The 18762-nt window shown below is 47.6% G+C and overlaps 1 protein-coding gene across 1 annotated transcript in view; it reads right to left on the bottom strand.

The window, feature by feature from the left end:
* The window catches only part of LCT (lactase), a 43538-nt gene that overhangs the window by 2215 nt on the left and 22561 nt on the right, over positions 1-18762 (bottom strand). Inside the window, exons 7-15 of the mRNA XM_033111413.1 lie at positions 17342-17987; positions 13705-15255; positions 12813-13081; positions 10214-10504; positions 8233-8431; positions 6744-6946; positions 4640-4749; positions 2345-2479; positions 654-877 (exon numbers count right to left, since the gene is read on the bottom strand). Of these exons, the coding sequence (XP_032967304.1) occupies positions 654-877; positions 2345-2479; positions 4640-4749; positions 6744-6946; positions 8233-8431; positions 10214-10504; positions 12813-13081; positions 13705-15255; positions 17342-17987 (3628 nt within the window). The remainder of the gene's footprint in view (positions 1-653; positions 878-2344; positions 2480-4639; positions 4750-6743; positions 6947-8232; positions 8432-10213; positions 10505-12812; positions 13082-13704; positions 15256-17341; positions 17988-18762) is intronic.

Here is an 18762-nt window from a genome sequence, read left to right as displayed (position 1 = left end):
GCCACGTCAGGTCACGGTGAGCTTGTTTTCACCCTCTGAGAAAGCGGCCCATCCACTGCGTGCTCTTTGGTAGCTGGTCCTCTGTGATGGAGCTGCAGAGCCATTAGCGTTTTTCTACAAAGGCTCCCCTCTGAGTGGGAGTCAGAGCGTGGGTAGACTAGTGTTCCTTATAGAAAATAAGTGGCCCTTGGGAAAGATTTTAGTTGGAATAGGATTTTCTAATTGCTTGTTTTCGCTGCTGTGTTGCTCCTTCTCTTTTACTCAGTATTATCTACCTTTGCCTTGTCATAGGCCCATCCTGGGTCCTGCTGAGCTGAGAATCTCAAACTTTTGCTTGGGGAGCAAAAGCCCCTACAGGCAGTGCCCCCGCCCATTCCTCCCGGCCTCAGGAGGGTACTGAGGGCAGGGACGTCCGACATCGGTGAGGAGCAAGGGGCGCAAATGGCTCAGGCCAGGAACTCAGGTCGAGATGCGTCAGGCAACTGGGTTTGCTCGCTGAGCTTACATCGAGGAAGGAAGAAACTTAAGGCTTAAACCCAACAGGAGCAAGAAGCCTCATCTCTCATGGGGCTTCGTGGATGCAGTACTACCTTAACTGCAGGCATCAGCAGGTGTTTCCAACAGTGAAGGTGCGTGTGTGGGGGGGGTCATACCTTTGAGCGCCTCATTGATGTAACTGCGGAGGTAGTAGATCCTCGGAGTGTCTTTGAGGCTCGTTTCTCCCCGTTGGGATACTCCATTCTCTGTCACGTAAATCGGGGGGTTGTCGTACTCCTCCTTTATCCAGTTCAGGATCCTCCTGAAGCCAAACGGTGTTATCTTCAGCCACAAGGAGCCAGAGTCTGGCCAAGTGCGATCTGTGATGGAGGCAACTCCCCTACCAGTTCAAACACAAGGTTAGGTCTCCTTTTGTAAACCCAAGAGGCCCTTTGCACAAAGGACAAAACAGGATTTATGCTAGGAAAAGCCTTAGGTTTTGTCTAGTCTTAAGAGTCATAACAAAACCCAGGACAGACTGCCTCAGATTCTCTTTTCATAAGTTTAGTTGCTCTACTCAATGCTGGTGTACTTTGGACAAGCCCCTGAAGCTCTGTTGTAGCTTCCCACCTGTCCGGTGGATGGTCTCACTCATGGACCTCACCGTCCACGGGCTCACAGACCACACCGCACAGCAGCTGTGAAAGGGCCCCGGGCTTCCCCAGCCAGTCTTCAGTGGGGTGTGAGTGCTACGTCTGCAGAGAAGAGGCCCCGAGTCATCTGCATCTGGTCAGTGCCACAGGCACCAGCCATTTGTGCAGTGACAGAGCAGCAGGCCGGGACCTGCTTCAAGAGCCCCGGACCCTCCCTCCGTCCAGTGAGGGACGAGGACAGGACAACAGGTTGTGCCAAAGGAGTGCCTGCTGGGGGAAGCACACGCTCGAACGTCTCGAGTCACACATTTCAATAAAGACCAGTTATTTAGATACTTCTTTAACCCAAACTCTTCAAAGAAAAACATTAGTTTTATCAGTAATTGGATTTATCTTGCTCAGCTGAACTGAATGTGGGGCATTTTGTAAGCTTGAGCACAGGGCAGTGGAGAGACAATCCCAGGACCAATGAAGCAGCAAGAGTTGAGTGGTGGGTGCCCGAATGGGGACCAGCAGGGTCTTCTCAGACCCCCTTCTGAGCCTGACTCTTGTGGTGTAGGCATTTGTTTTCAAAGAAAGAACCTGGACAGTCACACCACTGAGGTGGAAAGATGCTTGTTAGAAAAGGAACAAAACTATGTATACATATAATCCTGATTTTCTTTGGTAACAAATAAGTGAAGATATATGTGTAATATAAATATATACTATATGAACTATATATAATGTAAGTATACATGAGAGAGGTAGTACACCCTCCCACACACGTATACTTCTGAAATGACACACAAAAGAATTTCCTACTCTTGCTTTGTTTCCACCGTGAACATACATTATTTGTGCAATACAGAATCGTTTGACCTTTACCTTAACAAGGAAAAAAATGCCTTATTGTTACTTTAACTGAAATACACCTCGTAAGTGAAATAAATTTGACAAAAAAAGAAAAACAAGGGAAAGTAAAGATTTTTCTGGAGAACGTTAACAACTCCAAGCATGTCTGTCTTTATGGAAAGCACCCTGGAAATCCTAGCCTGTATCGCTATGAGACTGACCGGGGTTTGATCAGGTGTCCCAGGAATGGCACTCGTCTTACAAAGCCCGGGATGGAAGGCAGCAGGAGGCCGTGCAGGCCTCTAAGTAAGAAATGGGCAAAGGGACAACGTACTGTCTTTTCCAGAGATTTTGTAGGCGGGCCCCGCGGGGTGTCTTACCTGTCTGCATCGAAGGAAGAGATCTTAGAGTCATAGTCGAGATTGTAGGCCAGGACGGTGGTGTAGTGATTGAACCCAAAAAAGTCGTAGGTGCCTTTGATCCTCTTCTTCTCACTATCCGTGAACTCCGGGAGCCTGGGGGGAAGGAGCCATTAGGGCGCAGGACTTGAGGAAGAGTCATGCTTCGGGAGGACCGAGTCCTGGCGCAGGGCTGGGGCAGCGCTGTGAACTACAGGCACCGGTGGTGACGGGGGTGGTGACAGGGCGGCTGGCCAGGAGCAAGGAGAGGCCCTTCCAGCGGCTGCCGGAAGTACCTGCCGGAAGTACCTGCCGGAAGTACCTGCCGGAAGTACCTGCCGGAAGTACCTGCCGGAAGTACCCGAGGCTCCTCCTACCAGACATAGATCTGCCTCCCTCTGTTGTTACAGACCCTCCCTCTTCCTGTCAACAAAATGAAACTGCAGTTATCCTTTTATAAGCCTCCCCTTCAGGGCCACACACACACAGATACACATATTTTTTATTTCCTTCAAAAATTAATATGCAACTTCTGCTACTTACCATCGATGATAGATTTTGAAATCAAGAACATGTCGGAGGTACATACCTTAAGACTAACCCTTCACGTTTACAAGGTTGTCTTTTATAATGTGTATTTCCATAAGTTACTCTGTTTTTGCTGTGGTGTAGGCTTGCCTCTTTTCTCCAAAGTCTACCTTTATCAGTAGAGGAAATATTTTTACAAATTAAATTTATCGACCTTTTGAACTTTGAACTTTTCTCTCATATTTCGCTACCGGTACACTTTTTTTTAGAAAAAAACATTGGTAGAGCATTTTTCATGTCTAAGTGAGACTTTCCTATAAAATATGGTTAACAGGCACTTGGCATGCAGCCCTTACAGGTTCCTCTCGGCCAAATCTAACTACATACATTTCCTGACAGGGAGACCCTGGTGCTGCTAGTTTCGGGTTGCCAAGCGATTGCCCTGCTTAGGCGTCTGACACCTTCATCTTGACCTTTCTGTTACCATTAACCTGGGGGATCAAAACCTTCCCCACCTTAGGGTTTCTGGAACTTGCTGGCAGAACACTAAAGCCCAGGCCCCTCACTGCTGCTCGGGAGCCAGCAGTGGCTCCTCGGGGCCCATGGCACCAAAGCTGAGCCCTGCCTGGCCTCCAGGCCCTCCACCCAGCGGCCTTGGCCCCTCCACTGCTCCCAGGCCTGTGTCGTCCCCCTCCACACACCGTCAACCGCACAGGCCCCACTCACTCCTGCCTCTAGGTCGGTGCTCACGCTCTGCCCTTCCGATGGGATGCCCTCTGCTCTCCCAAAGGCCATTCATGTCAAAGCCCAGCTCAGCTGATGTCCTTCCTTAACCCCTCCTAGGTCTACCCAGCCCACGCTGATCTCATCTTCTGAGTTTTCTTTGCATGAAGAAATTGGGAAATAGAATTTCCTGGAGTGATGAGGGTTACTGTCTTCCTAGCTGGTGTGTCGGCAACTTGAGCCAGACTCGGAAGCTTCTCCTTCCATGGACCCTGCTGGGCTGGGCCCTGACCTGACCTAGGCATATAGTAGGCACTCAGCAAAGTGTGTCAATGGACTGGAGTGCTCACGTGCTTTTTGGAGACCAGAGTTGGCTGATGAGACCTTTAGGCACAGCCTGCTCTGCAGGATTCCCTGACCGGGCCAGGATGGGGACTGGATTGTGGAATCCTCACAGCTTGGCTCTATGGGTGGAGTCTGAGGGAAAAACTCAAAGCCTGTGTTAGGAGTTCCTGCCTTTTGAGCTATGGTACATGAGCGACCTTAGAGCTTGTGGGGATGTCCCTGTAAGCCCAGGTCCCTTTGTCCTCTTCCATACACACCTGTAAGCCCAGCTGGGTGACTCCACCAAGTATGGGCCCTGGAATCACACAACCTGGGTTCATATCCCAGCTCCCTCATTTAGTAGCTGGGTGATCTTACTCTAATCGTTGTGCCTCTTCTTTAAAGAGGAATAAAAGTACCAACCAAAGATGGCTAAATGTTAGTTGTTGGCTAAATGTTAGCTTTTGTCAAGCACATAGCAGTGCCAAGTCCTGGGCTAAGAGCTTACATGCACGATCATGTTTAATCCTCCCAGCAAGCAAGGAAGCTCAGAGATCCAGTAACTGCCTCAGACACACCTCTTTGACCCAAACAGCCATGTGCTCCCCACCGCGCTGTCCACCCAGGAAGCTCAGTTCGGCCCCACAGACCAAACTTCCTCCTGACCTTCTCCTGGCTGAGTGTGGGGACACCAGGACCTACCGAGACTTGTTGAGACCTGCCGCCAAGCTCCTGTCACGGATCCGTGTCTTCATCACCTCGTTGTAATCTCCATTCTTGAAAATAGGATGTGCAAACCAGCCTCCCATAAACTGCGGGGTGGGTGTGGGGGGGAGAGAGTCAGCCTCGGCATTAACAGGTGGGCACACCAGGGGTCTTCTCTGCGCAGAAGTCACTGACCTCAGACCACCCCCCCGCCCCCCCCATTCTTCCCAATCCCCAATTTTAAACTCTCATCTCCTCTCCTGTTTGCATGTTGCAGCTTAAGTGCCTGAAGGTCTTTTCCGTGAGACTTTGCCTGAAGTCTCACTGAGGACAGCTTGAGGGGAGATGAACAGAATTGCGCCCTGGCCCGGATTCAATACTGCCTTAGAAAGGTCCCACGGAAGTGGGGAGAGACTCCAAGCCTCCAAGCGGCGCTCCCTCTCTTCACCACAGAGCAGGTCCTTCCCCATCATCCTGTCAAAGGATCTCCAGTAACTTCCCAGGGAGGGCTGAGCTGCAAGCCTGTCCCAGAGGCCCAGGCAAAGGATCGTGTTTCATGGGCGTGGGATTCGCAACCTTAAAGTGGGAACGTTTTTATTTTCTTGAATGAGGTCTAGGCCACCCTTACCCCTAGGGAGGATACATTGTACCCAAATGCTATGGTGCTGGGGTCCTGAGAGGCTTCTGTCTCTCCACATCCTCCCCTCACCTCCTAGGTGACGCCCAAAGTATGGGGTGAGGGCAGGCTTCCCTTCTCAAGCAGAGAAGAAGCTTGAAGCACACGCTCTGGGAAAAGGGGCTTCCAAGCGGACCCTTCCGCAGAAGCTGATTTTACTAGCGATGTGTGTATCATAGTCCGGGGCTGCGATTTCACAACTCACCAGCAGGTGTCTCCATGTAATGAAACTCCAGCCTAACATTTCCTGAGGTTTGGGGGTTTCATTTTAGAAAACAAATTAGTGCTCTAATTCAATATGTTCTGTGAGTCTGGAATGAGGGATGCATTAATTTTGTTCCAAGACACCCCCCACCTTGATTTCTAGCAAACAAGAAATCTAAGCGTTTACTTGCACTTATTAATTTGACCACCTTTGTCAAGTTTTCTTGTGAACAGTTGGGCAAACCAAGGCCCTTGGTGTCCCCTCAGAATGCCACAGTCTGCAGGCTTCTCCACAGAGCCCAAAGTGGGGACCAGTCTGGAGAAAGACACCCTTGCTGTCTTTCCTGACACTGAAACATGGCAGAGGGTACCTTCTAACCCCTCCGAGACATTAACAGGAGCCATGTGCAGTGATGAGGACCATTTTCTCTCTCTCCTGTCAGGGCCCAGACTGAAATAGGGGCGGGTCATATTGTTGGCACCTACTTACTAGTGCCTCTACTTCCTAGGAGCAAAGTTCCATGACCTAAAGATGCATGGCCTCATGTTAAACTCATGGAATTTGAAAATTAGGGGCACTAATAAGTTTCATAGAGTTTAAAGTTCCCAATTTGATGAATTCTCAGACTGAGGAAATAAGATGAGATGTTGACACCTAGAGGTGAGGTGTGACATTGCAGCCCGGCTCTGTTAGCTGCAGAGTCAAACCAGTGATTGAAGAGATGGAATGTCTATTAGCTTCAAGCCTACGTTACACCCAGTAAGAACTACATTTATAAACAATTTCTTAAGACTTAAAGGAGGGGCAGTCGGTTAGCTCAGTTGGTTAGAGCACGGTGCTTTTAACAACAAGGTTGCCGGTTCGATCCTCACATGGGCCACTGTGAGCTGTGCCCTCCACTAGATTGAAACAACTACTTGACTTGGAGCTGATGGGTCCTGCAAAAACACACTTAAAATAAATAAAAGTTTGGGGGAAAAAACTGAATAGAGAACTCAACCCCAACGAACTTCCATCACAGCAAACCCATGAGGTAGGTAGGTCATTTCCATTCCAAAGACGAGAAAACTAAGTCCAAAAACGTTAAGTGATTTTCTCAAGTTCACAAACTCAGATAATAGCAAAACAGGGCCTAGATCCTAAATCTTTGTTTTGCAATCTATATCCATTAGATCATGACAGGAGGGAAAAACAGGCAAGAGTAAAAACAATGCCCAGACCTGAACGTATCTCCTGGCTGCCTCCACGTCCTCCTGGTTGGAGGGGTTTCTGGGCTCAGCCCAGTCGCTGTTGATGGTGATGGAAATCACACCACCTTGACTGGCGCGGTACTTGTCATTGTACAGATGCCAGGCCTCGGCATGGGCCTTTATTAGGTTGTGGCCAACGATGTAGGGGGCAGTGCCAGGCCTAAAGGAGATTCCTGGAAACACACATGGAAGTCAACGAAGAATGAATGTGGCCAAGGGTGTCCCTCTCTGCCTGCAGACGTCCACTACGTGTTTGGGAAGAAGGATGCAGATGTTGGTGTTAGGAAGGATGGAATTTAAATCCTGACTCTGCTTCTTACTAGTGGGTCGTGTAACTCTGGGCAAGTAATTCAGCCTTTCACTTTCTTCCTCTGCAAAATGAGCAATGGAGAGTTCTTGTGAGAAGGAAATGGAACCGTGTACGTGAGTATCCAGCAGCCCTGTCTGCACAGAGAAGGCCCTTGGTGGTTTCTGTACTTCCCCCCACCGCCCCAAAGAGTGGCTCCTGTCTCCGGCAAAGTTCCCAGAGAGTGTGTACCTCAGGTGACAACCTGGCACTCTGGGGACCTGCGGTAAAAGTAAGGCTTGGAGAATATAGCTGATAGAAACAGCTGACAGAGCTGCCTCGAGGGCCGACATTGTGCGGCCACTTCTCGTGTGCTGAAGGAATGAACCAAAGCGCCAACCAAGGGCCAAAAGAGAGACCTCTGGTAACGAGTCCAAGCTGATCTCCCCATTGCTCTTTCCAGCTTTTACATGTGATCATGAGGGATCACATAGATGAACACAAATTTACTCTTAAGCTCAGAACTAGAGAAAAGGAACACTGAACGGTTCTGAAGGGGGAAGGACAGGTCCACAATCCCTTAATCAAATCTCTTCGGGTCAAATCTGTTTTGGAATGAAAAGGCATTTGTGTCTTAGAAGAGCAATAAATCGCATAAAGGGTATGTCCCAGCAGGGCCCGGGACAGCTCTCCATGACCAACGACATGAACATGTCTGCAGCGGGACTTAGGAATGTTCACACTGAGCGGGGTACAGACCAGAGCAGCCTCATGTTGGTTCAAGTCAGGGCAGCCACATCAATTACCCAAAACTTTGGGATTTGGGGGTTGCAGGAAGCAGACTGGACCTGTACTGCCTGATGAATTGCCTTTTCCTGTGTCAATTAGTCTACATCTCTGATTTCAGGGAGCTTCCCATTTGATGCAGGTTAGTGGCACAGAGCAGAGAAATGAAGCCATTTGGAGGCACTGACATGTGAAATTCACGTTTGGCAAAAGAGGTGTCAGCAGGGGGAACTGCTGCCTGTCACACAGCCCTGAGCATGAGGCCAGGATTCTGAGGCACCGACCCCAGGGCTCTCGTGGCCTCCTCTAGTATACCTGGATTTCTTGTCTCACTGGTGCTAAGAATGCCACACCCCAGAGAGCCGGCAAGTTGGGCCTGGGCCTTACCTGGAGCTGCTGTCCCATAGCCGTAGCCCTGGTTGGCAATGACAAAGGGCTCATTCAGTGTGATCCAAAACTTCACTTTGTCCCCCAGCCTCTGGAAGAGCACATCTGCATACTCTTTAAACTGCTGTACAATGGTCTCATTCTCCCAGCCTCCGACATCCTGGAGTGCCTGGGGCAGGTCCCAGTGGTAAATTGTCACCTGCAGAAAAGGAAGAGCAGTTCCATCTAGCTACTTGTCATGGGAAACCAGTGATGTGCTATATGCACCAGCATGTTTACTGCTAACGCTGAGAATGAAGACAAAAAGGCTCAAAATTTATTTGGTGGCAGGGAGAGGGCAGCACACATCTAGATCTGAGAAGCCTGGCTGAGTCCCAGCTCAGCTCAGGCACTAAGACCTCCACATGACGGAATCACTGTGAGGCCTAACTCACAGGCCATCCTGACAGCTCTTCTGTATGTGTTAATTGCAGTTATAGTTAGGGATCAGAACCTGCCCGGATAGACTTCTGGGAATTGGAGAATCTGAGGGTCCCAGGAGGATGGAGCCATTTTCCTTGTAAAGGGACACCCCAAGGACATCATCTAATGTGTCTGGAGCTTCTTCCTGTGGAGCTGGGAGGAGCCCCTCTGGTTATGTATGTGGAGGCCTTTCCCTCTCTCGGCCTTCCCCTTGATACCCCTGACACACGCCATCTTGGCCAAGCTGTGGTCTCCACTGTCCTCAGTCTGACCCGGGCCACTGACCAATGATGGTCAGTGGCCCAGGTCTTTCCCTCTGCCTGAAAAGCCTTTTCCTTGCCCGCCCACCCATCCCAGTTCACTTCTTTGAGACCCCCTCCTCCCTGAAGCTCCCTGGCCACGGCGCTTTGCCTTTCTGCCGTGTCTCAGTGCCCTCACGGGCTACAAAATTGTCTGGCTCTGAGTTTTGTGCTCTCTGACGTTCTGGATTGTTGTATGTGATGAATCTCATTGCCCATTCAAATCATGGGGTCCTGCAGGACAGCCACTGGGCCACCTTCTTCCCCATCAATGCCTGGCACTCCCCGTAATAAACTCTGCACGGCTGGTTCATTCCTGCAGTGTCATCAGTGTGAGGAGAGAAGTCCACATAGGCTTTTTTCCCCAGAGAAAAGGGGTGGGAAGAAGGGGTTGTAATGTGGGGATTGTGGTCTGACTGCTGTGCAGAACTTCCAACCACAACAGCAGAGCAACCACATAGCTTCATAGGACCCGTGCCCCCCAGCGCTTTAACTTATAAATGGATCAGGGGAAAAGGAAAAGTGTTCTTAGTCTTTCAAGTAAAGTTTAAAATTTTTGATGGTACCAAACGAGCTTCTGTATTATACACAATAACTCATGGCTTACAAAGACACACACTTTTGTCTCAGCAGTTCTGCTCCTAGGACCATATCCTCCAGATAAACTTCCACCCATACGAATTGCTGTATGTCAATGGTTATTCGTCATAGTATTGGTTATCATGGCAAAGGAGGGGATATGTCATAGGGAAGAGTGCCCATTAACAGGGAAGTAATTAGAGAAGTTAGGTACAAACAATTCCATGCAACAACAACGAACAAATGAGGGGACTGTATGGATATGGAAATACCTGCAATAAACACTGTCAAATAAAAGCAAGTACCAAACTGCATGTGTCTTATCATTACAGAAAAAAAAAGGGGAAAAGGGATATACAGGCACACATATACACGTCGACAGGCTTCCATACACAAAAGGAGGGCCTGAGAACCTTGCAAACTTCGTTGCCCATAAGGAGGGGAACCGGATGATGGTGGGTCAGGGAAGGAGGGAAAAATCTACACTGCAGGCTCTTTTACGCTTTTTGAATTCTTCACCAAGTAAATTTGTTGACAATTCAAAAATTAAATTTGAAACCAGCTTTGGTTTACACAATAGCCGAGCTCTGCACCCAGCGGATTCCCCCTTGTGGACAGGCCTGGCCAGGGCCCAGCCTCACCTGGGGCTTGATGTTGGCAGCCAGCAGCGCGTCAATGAGCCGCACGTAGTAGTTCAGGCCCGCGTCGTTGATGAACTTGGTGGTGCCATCAGGGAGGACACGAGTCCAAGAGATGGAAAAGCGATAGTGGGACACGCCCAGGTTCTGCAGGGCGACCACATCCTCAGCAATCTTGTGATAACTGTCACAGGCCACGTCTCCGTTGTCATTATTTTCCACCTTCAGTGGGGTGTGAGCAAACGTGTCCCAAATACTGAGTCCTTTGCCATCTGCTCTCCATGCACCTTCAATCTCAAGATGACAAGACATGGTCTAATTAATTCATGCAGTCAAGCCACCACAAGTTCCTTTCTGTCGTCAGGAGAGTCCCGAGTCAGGACGTAAGTCAGCATCACTTCTGGGAGTCGTCAATGGCCACCCTCCGATTTCTGAATTCCTACGGCTTCCTGTACACACTTTCTGTACATCGTGGCACTGTCGCCCCACATCATGCAATTACGCACATGCTGACTGGCTTCCCACAGGGCTGTAAGGTCCAGGCATTGGGTCTTTCTCATTGTGTCCCTGTAGTTAATGTAACAGTGTCTGTGGGTGCTCATGAAAAGTTTGAATGGACAATTCCACATGCCCAACCCCACTCATGGCTGAACAAATACCAGTGATGCCAAGTGGGGTGGCAGCATTTCTAATCAGGACATGTGTCACTGTTTCTGTGCTGTTTTGTTGTGTTTTTGTTTTGTCTTCCCACCTATCTTAAGGGGAAACTGATTATAAGCTGCTGGGAAAACAACTACCTATAGGCTTAGATAGTCTGATAGGTACAATTTCTGTAATTCACTTTAAGACACTTCAGCATATATGGTGTGACATTATGTGACTGGATTCCACGGTAGTGCTGTCATCTTGGCCTGCACAGCCCCTGTGTGAGTGGCAGGGCCCAGGGCCAGCAGGAACGTACCCTGTGTGGGCTAGCTGCGTGGAGGAGATGGGCTCAGTTAATGCAGGGGGAGTGAGCAAATAAGTGATTATGTTGAGGATGTTAGGAGCTAGGTTTCTTACCAGTGGAGAAGGAGTACGAATGTGGAAAACAGGAAAGCCAGCCTTAACCCTGTAGAGTTGGATTGGAATTGGAGGTATCAGTGTGAACTAATGGTTTTTAAGATACATAGAGATGTGGGTGGATGGAGAAGCATATATGAGTGTGTGTGTGTGTGTGTGTGTGTGTGTGTGTACACATGCAGGTACTTCCTAGCTTGGTGCACTGAGAGGGACTAGCAGTAAGGACACCCCAGTAGCAGTGAGCAACATAGCACCCAGATCTTGGCTTCTAAATGGCCTCATCCAATAAAAGGAGACAGGGCCCATTAGAACAGTGGCTGATTACAGGACTGAGGCACAAAAGGTACAAGATGAGCCTGGAACACCTTGTTGTGCCAGAAAGAATAAGGGAAATGATGAAAAAATAATGGACCATGTCAAAAGAACACAGGATCCAGCTAAAAGCATGCCACCTGGCAAAATGTAGGATGATTTGAACATGTAAATGCATAATGATAGCAAAAGTATAACCCACCGAATAAAATAGGACTCCATAAAGCCATATGTATGTGTGCGTGTGTGTGTGTGTATATATGTATATATATATATGTATTTATATATATGTATGTATGTATATATATGTGTGTGTGTGTATATATATATATATATGTATGTGTGTGTATATATATATCTCCAAAAAAAATTATACAGGTGGACACTTGGGTCAACATTGCTCAAGCAATAGTTCGCCATAACCAGAAGTATCTGGACACTGATGGTAACTACTTTGAGCACCTCTTATAATTGCAGAAGTCAAATGTGACCAGTATTCATCTTTTGTTTTCGGTATATATTGAGTATCACAATTTTAATATATATATATGTATATATATATACCAAAAAAAGTATACACACTTTAAGAAAGGAAAACTGTATTAAAATTGTGATAATATAGGGGGGTAAAAAAAATAAAATAAAATAAAATTGTGATAATATATGATTATATATATATATATATATATATATATATATATATATATATATGTCATATATATATATGTCACTCTTTGCTTTTTATTTTCTATTTTTCTGGGGAAAAGCAAAACCATCATATTTTCTGTATGAGTAAGCTTCATTTGGCATGAATAAGATATAGCATATTGTTGTTAGGACATCAGAAAAAAAACCCAGGCCCATGTCACAGCCATTTTCAGCAAACTGCCTACTTGGAGGAGACTAGGTGAGAAACAAAGCGTCCAGCCAGAATCTTCACATCTACATGTCTTGGCCTCAGGGTCTCTGCCCTGGCTCCTCCTGCCCCATCTTGTCTGCTAACACCCCTCTCAGCATAGCCCTCACAACTTTATTGGTCTGCCCAGATTTGGAATGTGAAGAAGCCGGGCTGTCCAGGAAGAGGACCTCTCAGATTCCCCCCATGCACATAGACTCCCACAGTCTATGAAACTCCCCTGCTCACAGCTGCCCTCCCTGGCACCACGCCCAGAGCCTGGCACATAGTAGGTATGTAGTAGATGTTGTTGAATGGCCCTGAACACCTTACCTGATATGCAGCAGAAGCTGCACTCCAGAGGAAGCCCTCGGGAAACTGACCATAGAGAAACTCGTCTTCCCTGGGCAGCGGCATGCCGTTGTTAGCTATGACCTCTGTGTAGTACCTGGCAGAGGCTCTCGCTGTGCGAGGCCTATTCACATTATTGAAATCAACGTGGTACAGTCCAAACTTGACTGTGTAGCCATTCAGCCACTCAAAGCTGTCCATCAGAGACCACGCGGCATATCCCCGAAGGTCTACACCATCGCGCCTGTAGGCTGGGAACATTCCAAAGGGAGCAGAGCAGAGATTTACCCTAGGAGATCGGGAGCCCAAGAAGCCCAGCCAAGTTCTGGCCCCTCAACTCCGACAGTCGTCCTAAACCTCCAACCTGTACACACAAATAATGTATGCCGACAGATCATCCTGCGTGTCTTTGTTTCATCAGCACTGATGCCCAAATAGCAAGAATTAATGAGTGATCTTTGTAAAATCCAATTCTTTTGTTGGGGTAATGGGATGTGAATTGGAGAAGAGTTTCTTGCTCGGGGTGAATGGAACCCCTCGAATAAAGCTCCACGCCAGCAGAAAGCTATCTGTGCTGTGCACTGCTGTTTCCCCAGCACTTAGAAGAGAACTTTTCACATAGTACTTGCTCAGTAATAAATGAACAGACCCATGGAAATATTCTCGTGGGGACTGTGTGTGGGTACATTTGGGGAGATGACCATAGCTTTTGTTCAGATTTCCAAAGGGCCCTGAACCCCAGAAAGAACAAGAATGAAGGAGTTAGAGCGTAAGAGAGAGATTGATGGTTTGGAATCCACTCTGCCAAACCATTTCAGGCACATGACATAGGGATATTGGAAGATTTTGTAAGGGGACGTGAATCCTCACATACCTTTCAAAGCTTCGTTGATGTAGGTTTTGTGGTAAAATATCCTTTCAGTATCTTCCACGCTTGGATTTGTCAGCCCCGCTCCATTTTCAGTGATGTAAATGGGGAAGTCACCGTACTCTGCCTTGATCCAGTTGAGCAGTCTCCGGAGTCCCCAGGGTGCAGCTCTGTCCATTGCTGTGGAAGGCCACGAAGGGTCCTCCTCTTCAACCGTCTCCTGGTCGTCTATGTAGGAGGATGGGTTTAACCTGGGTGTCGTGTGCCGCACGATTCTGGAGGAGTAAGTGTTGAGGCAGAACACATCGGCCGTCGCCCTGATGTATCTCTTCTCCTCCTCAGTGAAACTTGGCAGGCGGGACGTGGCTAAGTGCTGTAGTTCACTCCTGTTCCCTACTTTCCACTTCATGGCGTCAGGATAGTCTCCGTTTCGGAAAATTGGGTGGGCGAACCATCCCAGTGAGAACTGCAGCATTCGGTCAGCTGCCTCCACATCCCTTGGGACCTCCGGTGACTTGGGTTCCGCCCAGTGTGTGCTGAGACTCAAAGAGATGACCCCCTTCTGCTCCGGCCTGTATTTCTCATCATAAGTGTGATAGACTCTGGCATGGGCTTTGATGAGTGCGTGGCCAATTCTGTAAGGTGCCCAGCCTGGATCCTTCACATTTGGGGGAAAATCTCCTGAGCCATAACCCAACCATGCCTTGTATGCGGGGTCATTAAAAGTCAGCCAGAACTTGACTCTGTCACCAAAGGTCTGGAAACAAAAGTCTGCATAGCTGTTAAACAACTCAATCAAGGAAGAATTCTCCCAGCCTCCAATATCCTGGAGGGCCTGGGGCAGGTCCCAGTGAAACAGTGTCACCATGGGAGAGATGTTGCTTGCCACCAAGCCATTGATCAGCCTGTTGTAATACTCAACACCATTTTGGTTGATAGAACTATTTCTCCCGGTTGGGAAAATCCGAGACCAGGAGATAGAGAAGTGATAGGCCTTCACCTTCAAAGCTCGAAGCATATTCAGATCAGCATCCAATTGGTTATAGCTGTCACAGGCTATGTCTCCAGTGGCGTTATCTTTCACATTGTTCCCTGGTGTGTGGGTAAAGTTATCCCAGATGCTGGGGCCTTTGCCGTCAGCGTCCCAAGCTCCTTCGATCTGATAGGCTGATGAAGACACGCCCCACAGAAAGTCATCCCGGAATGTGCCATGGTAGAACAAATCCCTTTCAAACTTGGGTTCGTTGGAGAACTTTTCCCAAATTACTTTAGACTTGGAGGGTACCTCAGATGGAAAATTAAAGGCTCTGATTTTAGGGGGGAGGTTTGCTGTACTGGGTGGTGGCAGTCGTTTTACTACCTTGGTGAGGAAACCGTTCTTTTCAATGATGCTGGTGAAAAAATAGGCAGATTTCCTGGGAGTCCTCGGCTTGCTGCTATCGTTGAAGTTAACATGGTGCAGCCCAAACCTCTGGCTGTAACCAGAGGACCCTTCGAAGCCGTCGATGAGGGAACGAGCAATGTAAGAGCGAACATCCACTGAGTCCTCCTGGACAGCTGTGGAGAAAAACAAATGAGTTATTTTAAGTCTCTGTTACTGATGTTGCCTTTTAAAGGTTTTCCTTTTGACATGAACGTTTTGGAGATGACAGGTTACTCCAAAAACATTAGTCCTCAGAATGAAAGTGCTTATATGGGAAATCCACAAGACCCCCCTATGAAACATCAGGCCACATCCACGGCCATAAGTCTCAGTCCGAGGGAGCGTCCCTGACTTAAAATGAATAATGGAGAGAACGTGCCCCACCTGCTAGTGTCAGGACTCCTTGTTTTCATATAGAATATATAAATCATTTCATCTTAAAAAATGTGCTTTTGATTTTCCTTGTTTAGCAATATTGACATAAAATGACCATACATTCCATGTTAAAAAAAAATAGAGCCTAAAGAAATGTATTCCCTGGTGGAGTAGGTTGAATGGTGGTTCCCAAAATGATATGTCCAAGTCCTAACCCCCAATACCAGTCAATGTAACCTTATTTGGAAAAAGGGTCTTTGTAGATATAATTAAGTTAAGGATCTCAAAATGAGATCGCCCTGCATTAACTGGGTAGGCCCTAAATCCAGTGACGGGTGTCCTGATAAGAGACACAGAGGAGAAGGCCATGTGAAGATGGAGGCAGAGATTGGAGAGATGTGACCATGAGCCAAGGAAGGCCTGGAGCCGCCAGAAACTGGAAGAAGCAAGGAAGGCTCTCCTCTGGAGCCTGTGGAGGGAGAACGCCCATACTGACATCTCGACTCCAGACTGCTGGCTTCCAGAACTGTGAGGAAATAAAGACAGTCAACACGTCAACCAAGAACCAGTCAAAGCAAGGCAATGGCTGTGGGCTCCCATGGGGAGCCAGCAAAGAATTAAGCCTTGTTCTTATCAGATCACACAGCCTCTCAACAAACATTGATTGTATAAGTGGGAGGAAAAGTTGCTCATTTATTCAAATAAGTACTTTGTCTCCAGGCTGTGCCAGGCTCTGGAAACATAAAGATAAAGAAAAGGCTCATAGGTCAGTAGGTAGAGTGAAGAGCTGAGTCAGAAATAGAAAGGCCTTTGGTTCCACTCACTGGATGTTCGGACACATCATTTAATATCTCAGAGCATCAGTTTTTACAGTTGTCCCATGAGAATAACATCTGTCCCTATTTATTGCATAAGGCTGTTTCAAGGATCACTTGAGATAATGTCTTAAATGGATTCCAAGATTATGATGATTACAGAATTGTAAGCTTGATGCTGACCAGAGTACAAGTGAAGACTAAGAGAGGGTGCCTGCCCTCCATCAGTGGGGTGTGTGTCTCCATTCCTTACTGCAGTGCCCAGGACAGGTGCCACGCATCAACTCTTTCTCTTTGATCTAGACAAGACCTTGAAATCTTCTCATCACAGCCCTCTAGGCAGACAACTATCCACTATTCATTGATTAGGACTGACAGGAGATGAAACCTATGTGCCATTCCTTTTTACTTGGAATAAAAAGACATATGAAACAGTGTGTTAGGTAAGAATGAGACTGTAGAGATGGATTAGTGGAATCAAAGTGAATGATATGGAATGTAGATTCTATAGCCAGGTAAAGGAGATGAAGATCAATGTGGCTGGAGCCATGAAGGAAGATTTAATGGTTTGGAGTCCCATCTTAAATGTCCTCATGCCATCCTGTAACGCCATTATCACCGTATATTGCAACTTTCTGTCTGTATCCCTCTGTCGACTATGAGTCCCCTATGGGAGAAGAGAATGTTTGTTCGATATTCTACCCCTATTGTCTTACACAAGGTCTGGCACATTATCGGCAGTCAATAAATACTTGTTAAATAAATGCATTAAAAGATGATGAGGCTTGATGAGTGACTAGGACTCAGATGGCAGAATGTAGAAGGGAGACATATGAATCTGGGAGCAAAGACTTGAGGCCTTTGAGGGAGAGAGTTAGGAGGCAGATGGGAAAGACTCACACTATTACTACCAGTACTACTTTTTGGTTTCATTTCCTTGGGAGACTGTCTTTCTCCCATAAAACACAACTCTGAAGACTTGAAGAAGCACCACCCACCTCCCAATCACCAGCATATCCACCATTCTTACCCTTGAGCACTTCGTTGATATATTGATTGAAGTAGTCTACTCTCAAGGAGTCATCAAAGAGATTTTCACTTTCCCCTATGGGCATGCCATTCCCAGCCAGGTAGATCGGAACTTTTCCTCTTGTGTATTCCAAGGATACAAACTGCAACAGCCTCCTTATCCCCCAGGGCACCACGCGAATCCAAGGGGATGAGGTCTGTGGCCATGCAGGGTCCACATGCTGCGAGAAGCCGCCGATGGCATCATAGCTGGGTCTGCAGGTATTTTGTTGGACCTTGCTGATGAGGCGGGAAGTGTAATGGGACAGACCCAGAAAATCAGCGGAGCCTTTTAGGAGCTGCTTCTCTGCCTCGGTGAACTCAGGGAGCTGGGCCACAGGACTGGGGCACTGTTTGTTTATCTGTTGGATCTGGGCCCTCAATGCAGCCGGATAGTCTCCATCCACAAAAATAGGGTGTGCAAACCAGCCCAGCATGAAGTGCAAGAAGCGTTCAGAGGCTCTCAGGTCCTCCAGGCTCTCTGGGGCCAGGGGTTCGGCCCAGTCTGAGTTAAGCACAATACCCACTCGCCCCTGCTGCTGTAGGCGATGGTGGCTGTTGTAGTGGTGCCAAGCTCTGGCATGAGCCTTGAGGACCAAGTGAGCCACCTTGTGATGAAGAAAGAAGGAAACACAGTGCTTAGTGACAACAGCAATGTCAAAAATAGCATCAACAAGCCAACAGCAAGTCAACAGCAACGTGAACAAGTTAACACAAATGTCAATGATATCAGGAAGTTAATAACAACTGCAACACTAAAAATGTCAACATCAATAACAGCAACACTAATACCAACAATACAATTAAATCATCAACAACTTAACACCAATGTCAACAAGTCAACAAAAACATCAACAAGTCAACAACATTACCAAGAAGGCATAGCAACAATGTGGTTAACAACGGCAACAAGTCAACCAGCTTCTCCAACAAGTCAGCACCACCGTCACCACCACCATCAACAGGTCAATAGCTACAGCATCTACCACCGTATTAACAGTGACCATTGTTAATGAATTCTCTCACGTAATCCTGCCAACGACCTTAGGTGGCCAATACAATCCTCATTACCACCATCCAGAGAGAGAAGAAAGCAGGCAGTCTGACTCCTGGCCTCTATTGTCACTGACAATGCTATTCTTCCTCTGTTCTCCGTAAGTACTTATTGCCTAATTAGTCAATAACTAATTGGGGTGGGGGATGATCAACTTAGCTAACACACAAAGGAGGGTACAGTTCTTTCTGGCTTACCCATTCATATTTCTACTTAATTAAATCTACAACCGTGAATCTCTTTGTAGACATAACTGATGGTCTCACAAAAGTCAACAGCTTTTCTTGGTGGAGCACCAGGAGAAAACAGGGGCAAAAGCAGGGTGTCTG

This window comes from Rhinolophus ferrumequinum, chromosome 8, assembly GCF_004115265.2.
Source record: "Rhinolophus ferrumequinum isolate MPI-CBG mRhiFer1 chromosome 8, mRhiFer1_v1.p, whole genome shotgun sequence".
In the NCBI taxonomy this organism is placed as follows: Eukaryota; Metazoa; Chordata; class Mammalia; order Chiroptera; family Rhinolophidae; genus Rhinolophus; species Rhinolophus ferrumequinum.
This window is presented reverse-complemented; position numbering and strand designations above follow the sequence as displayed.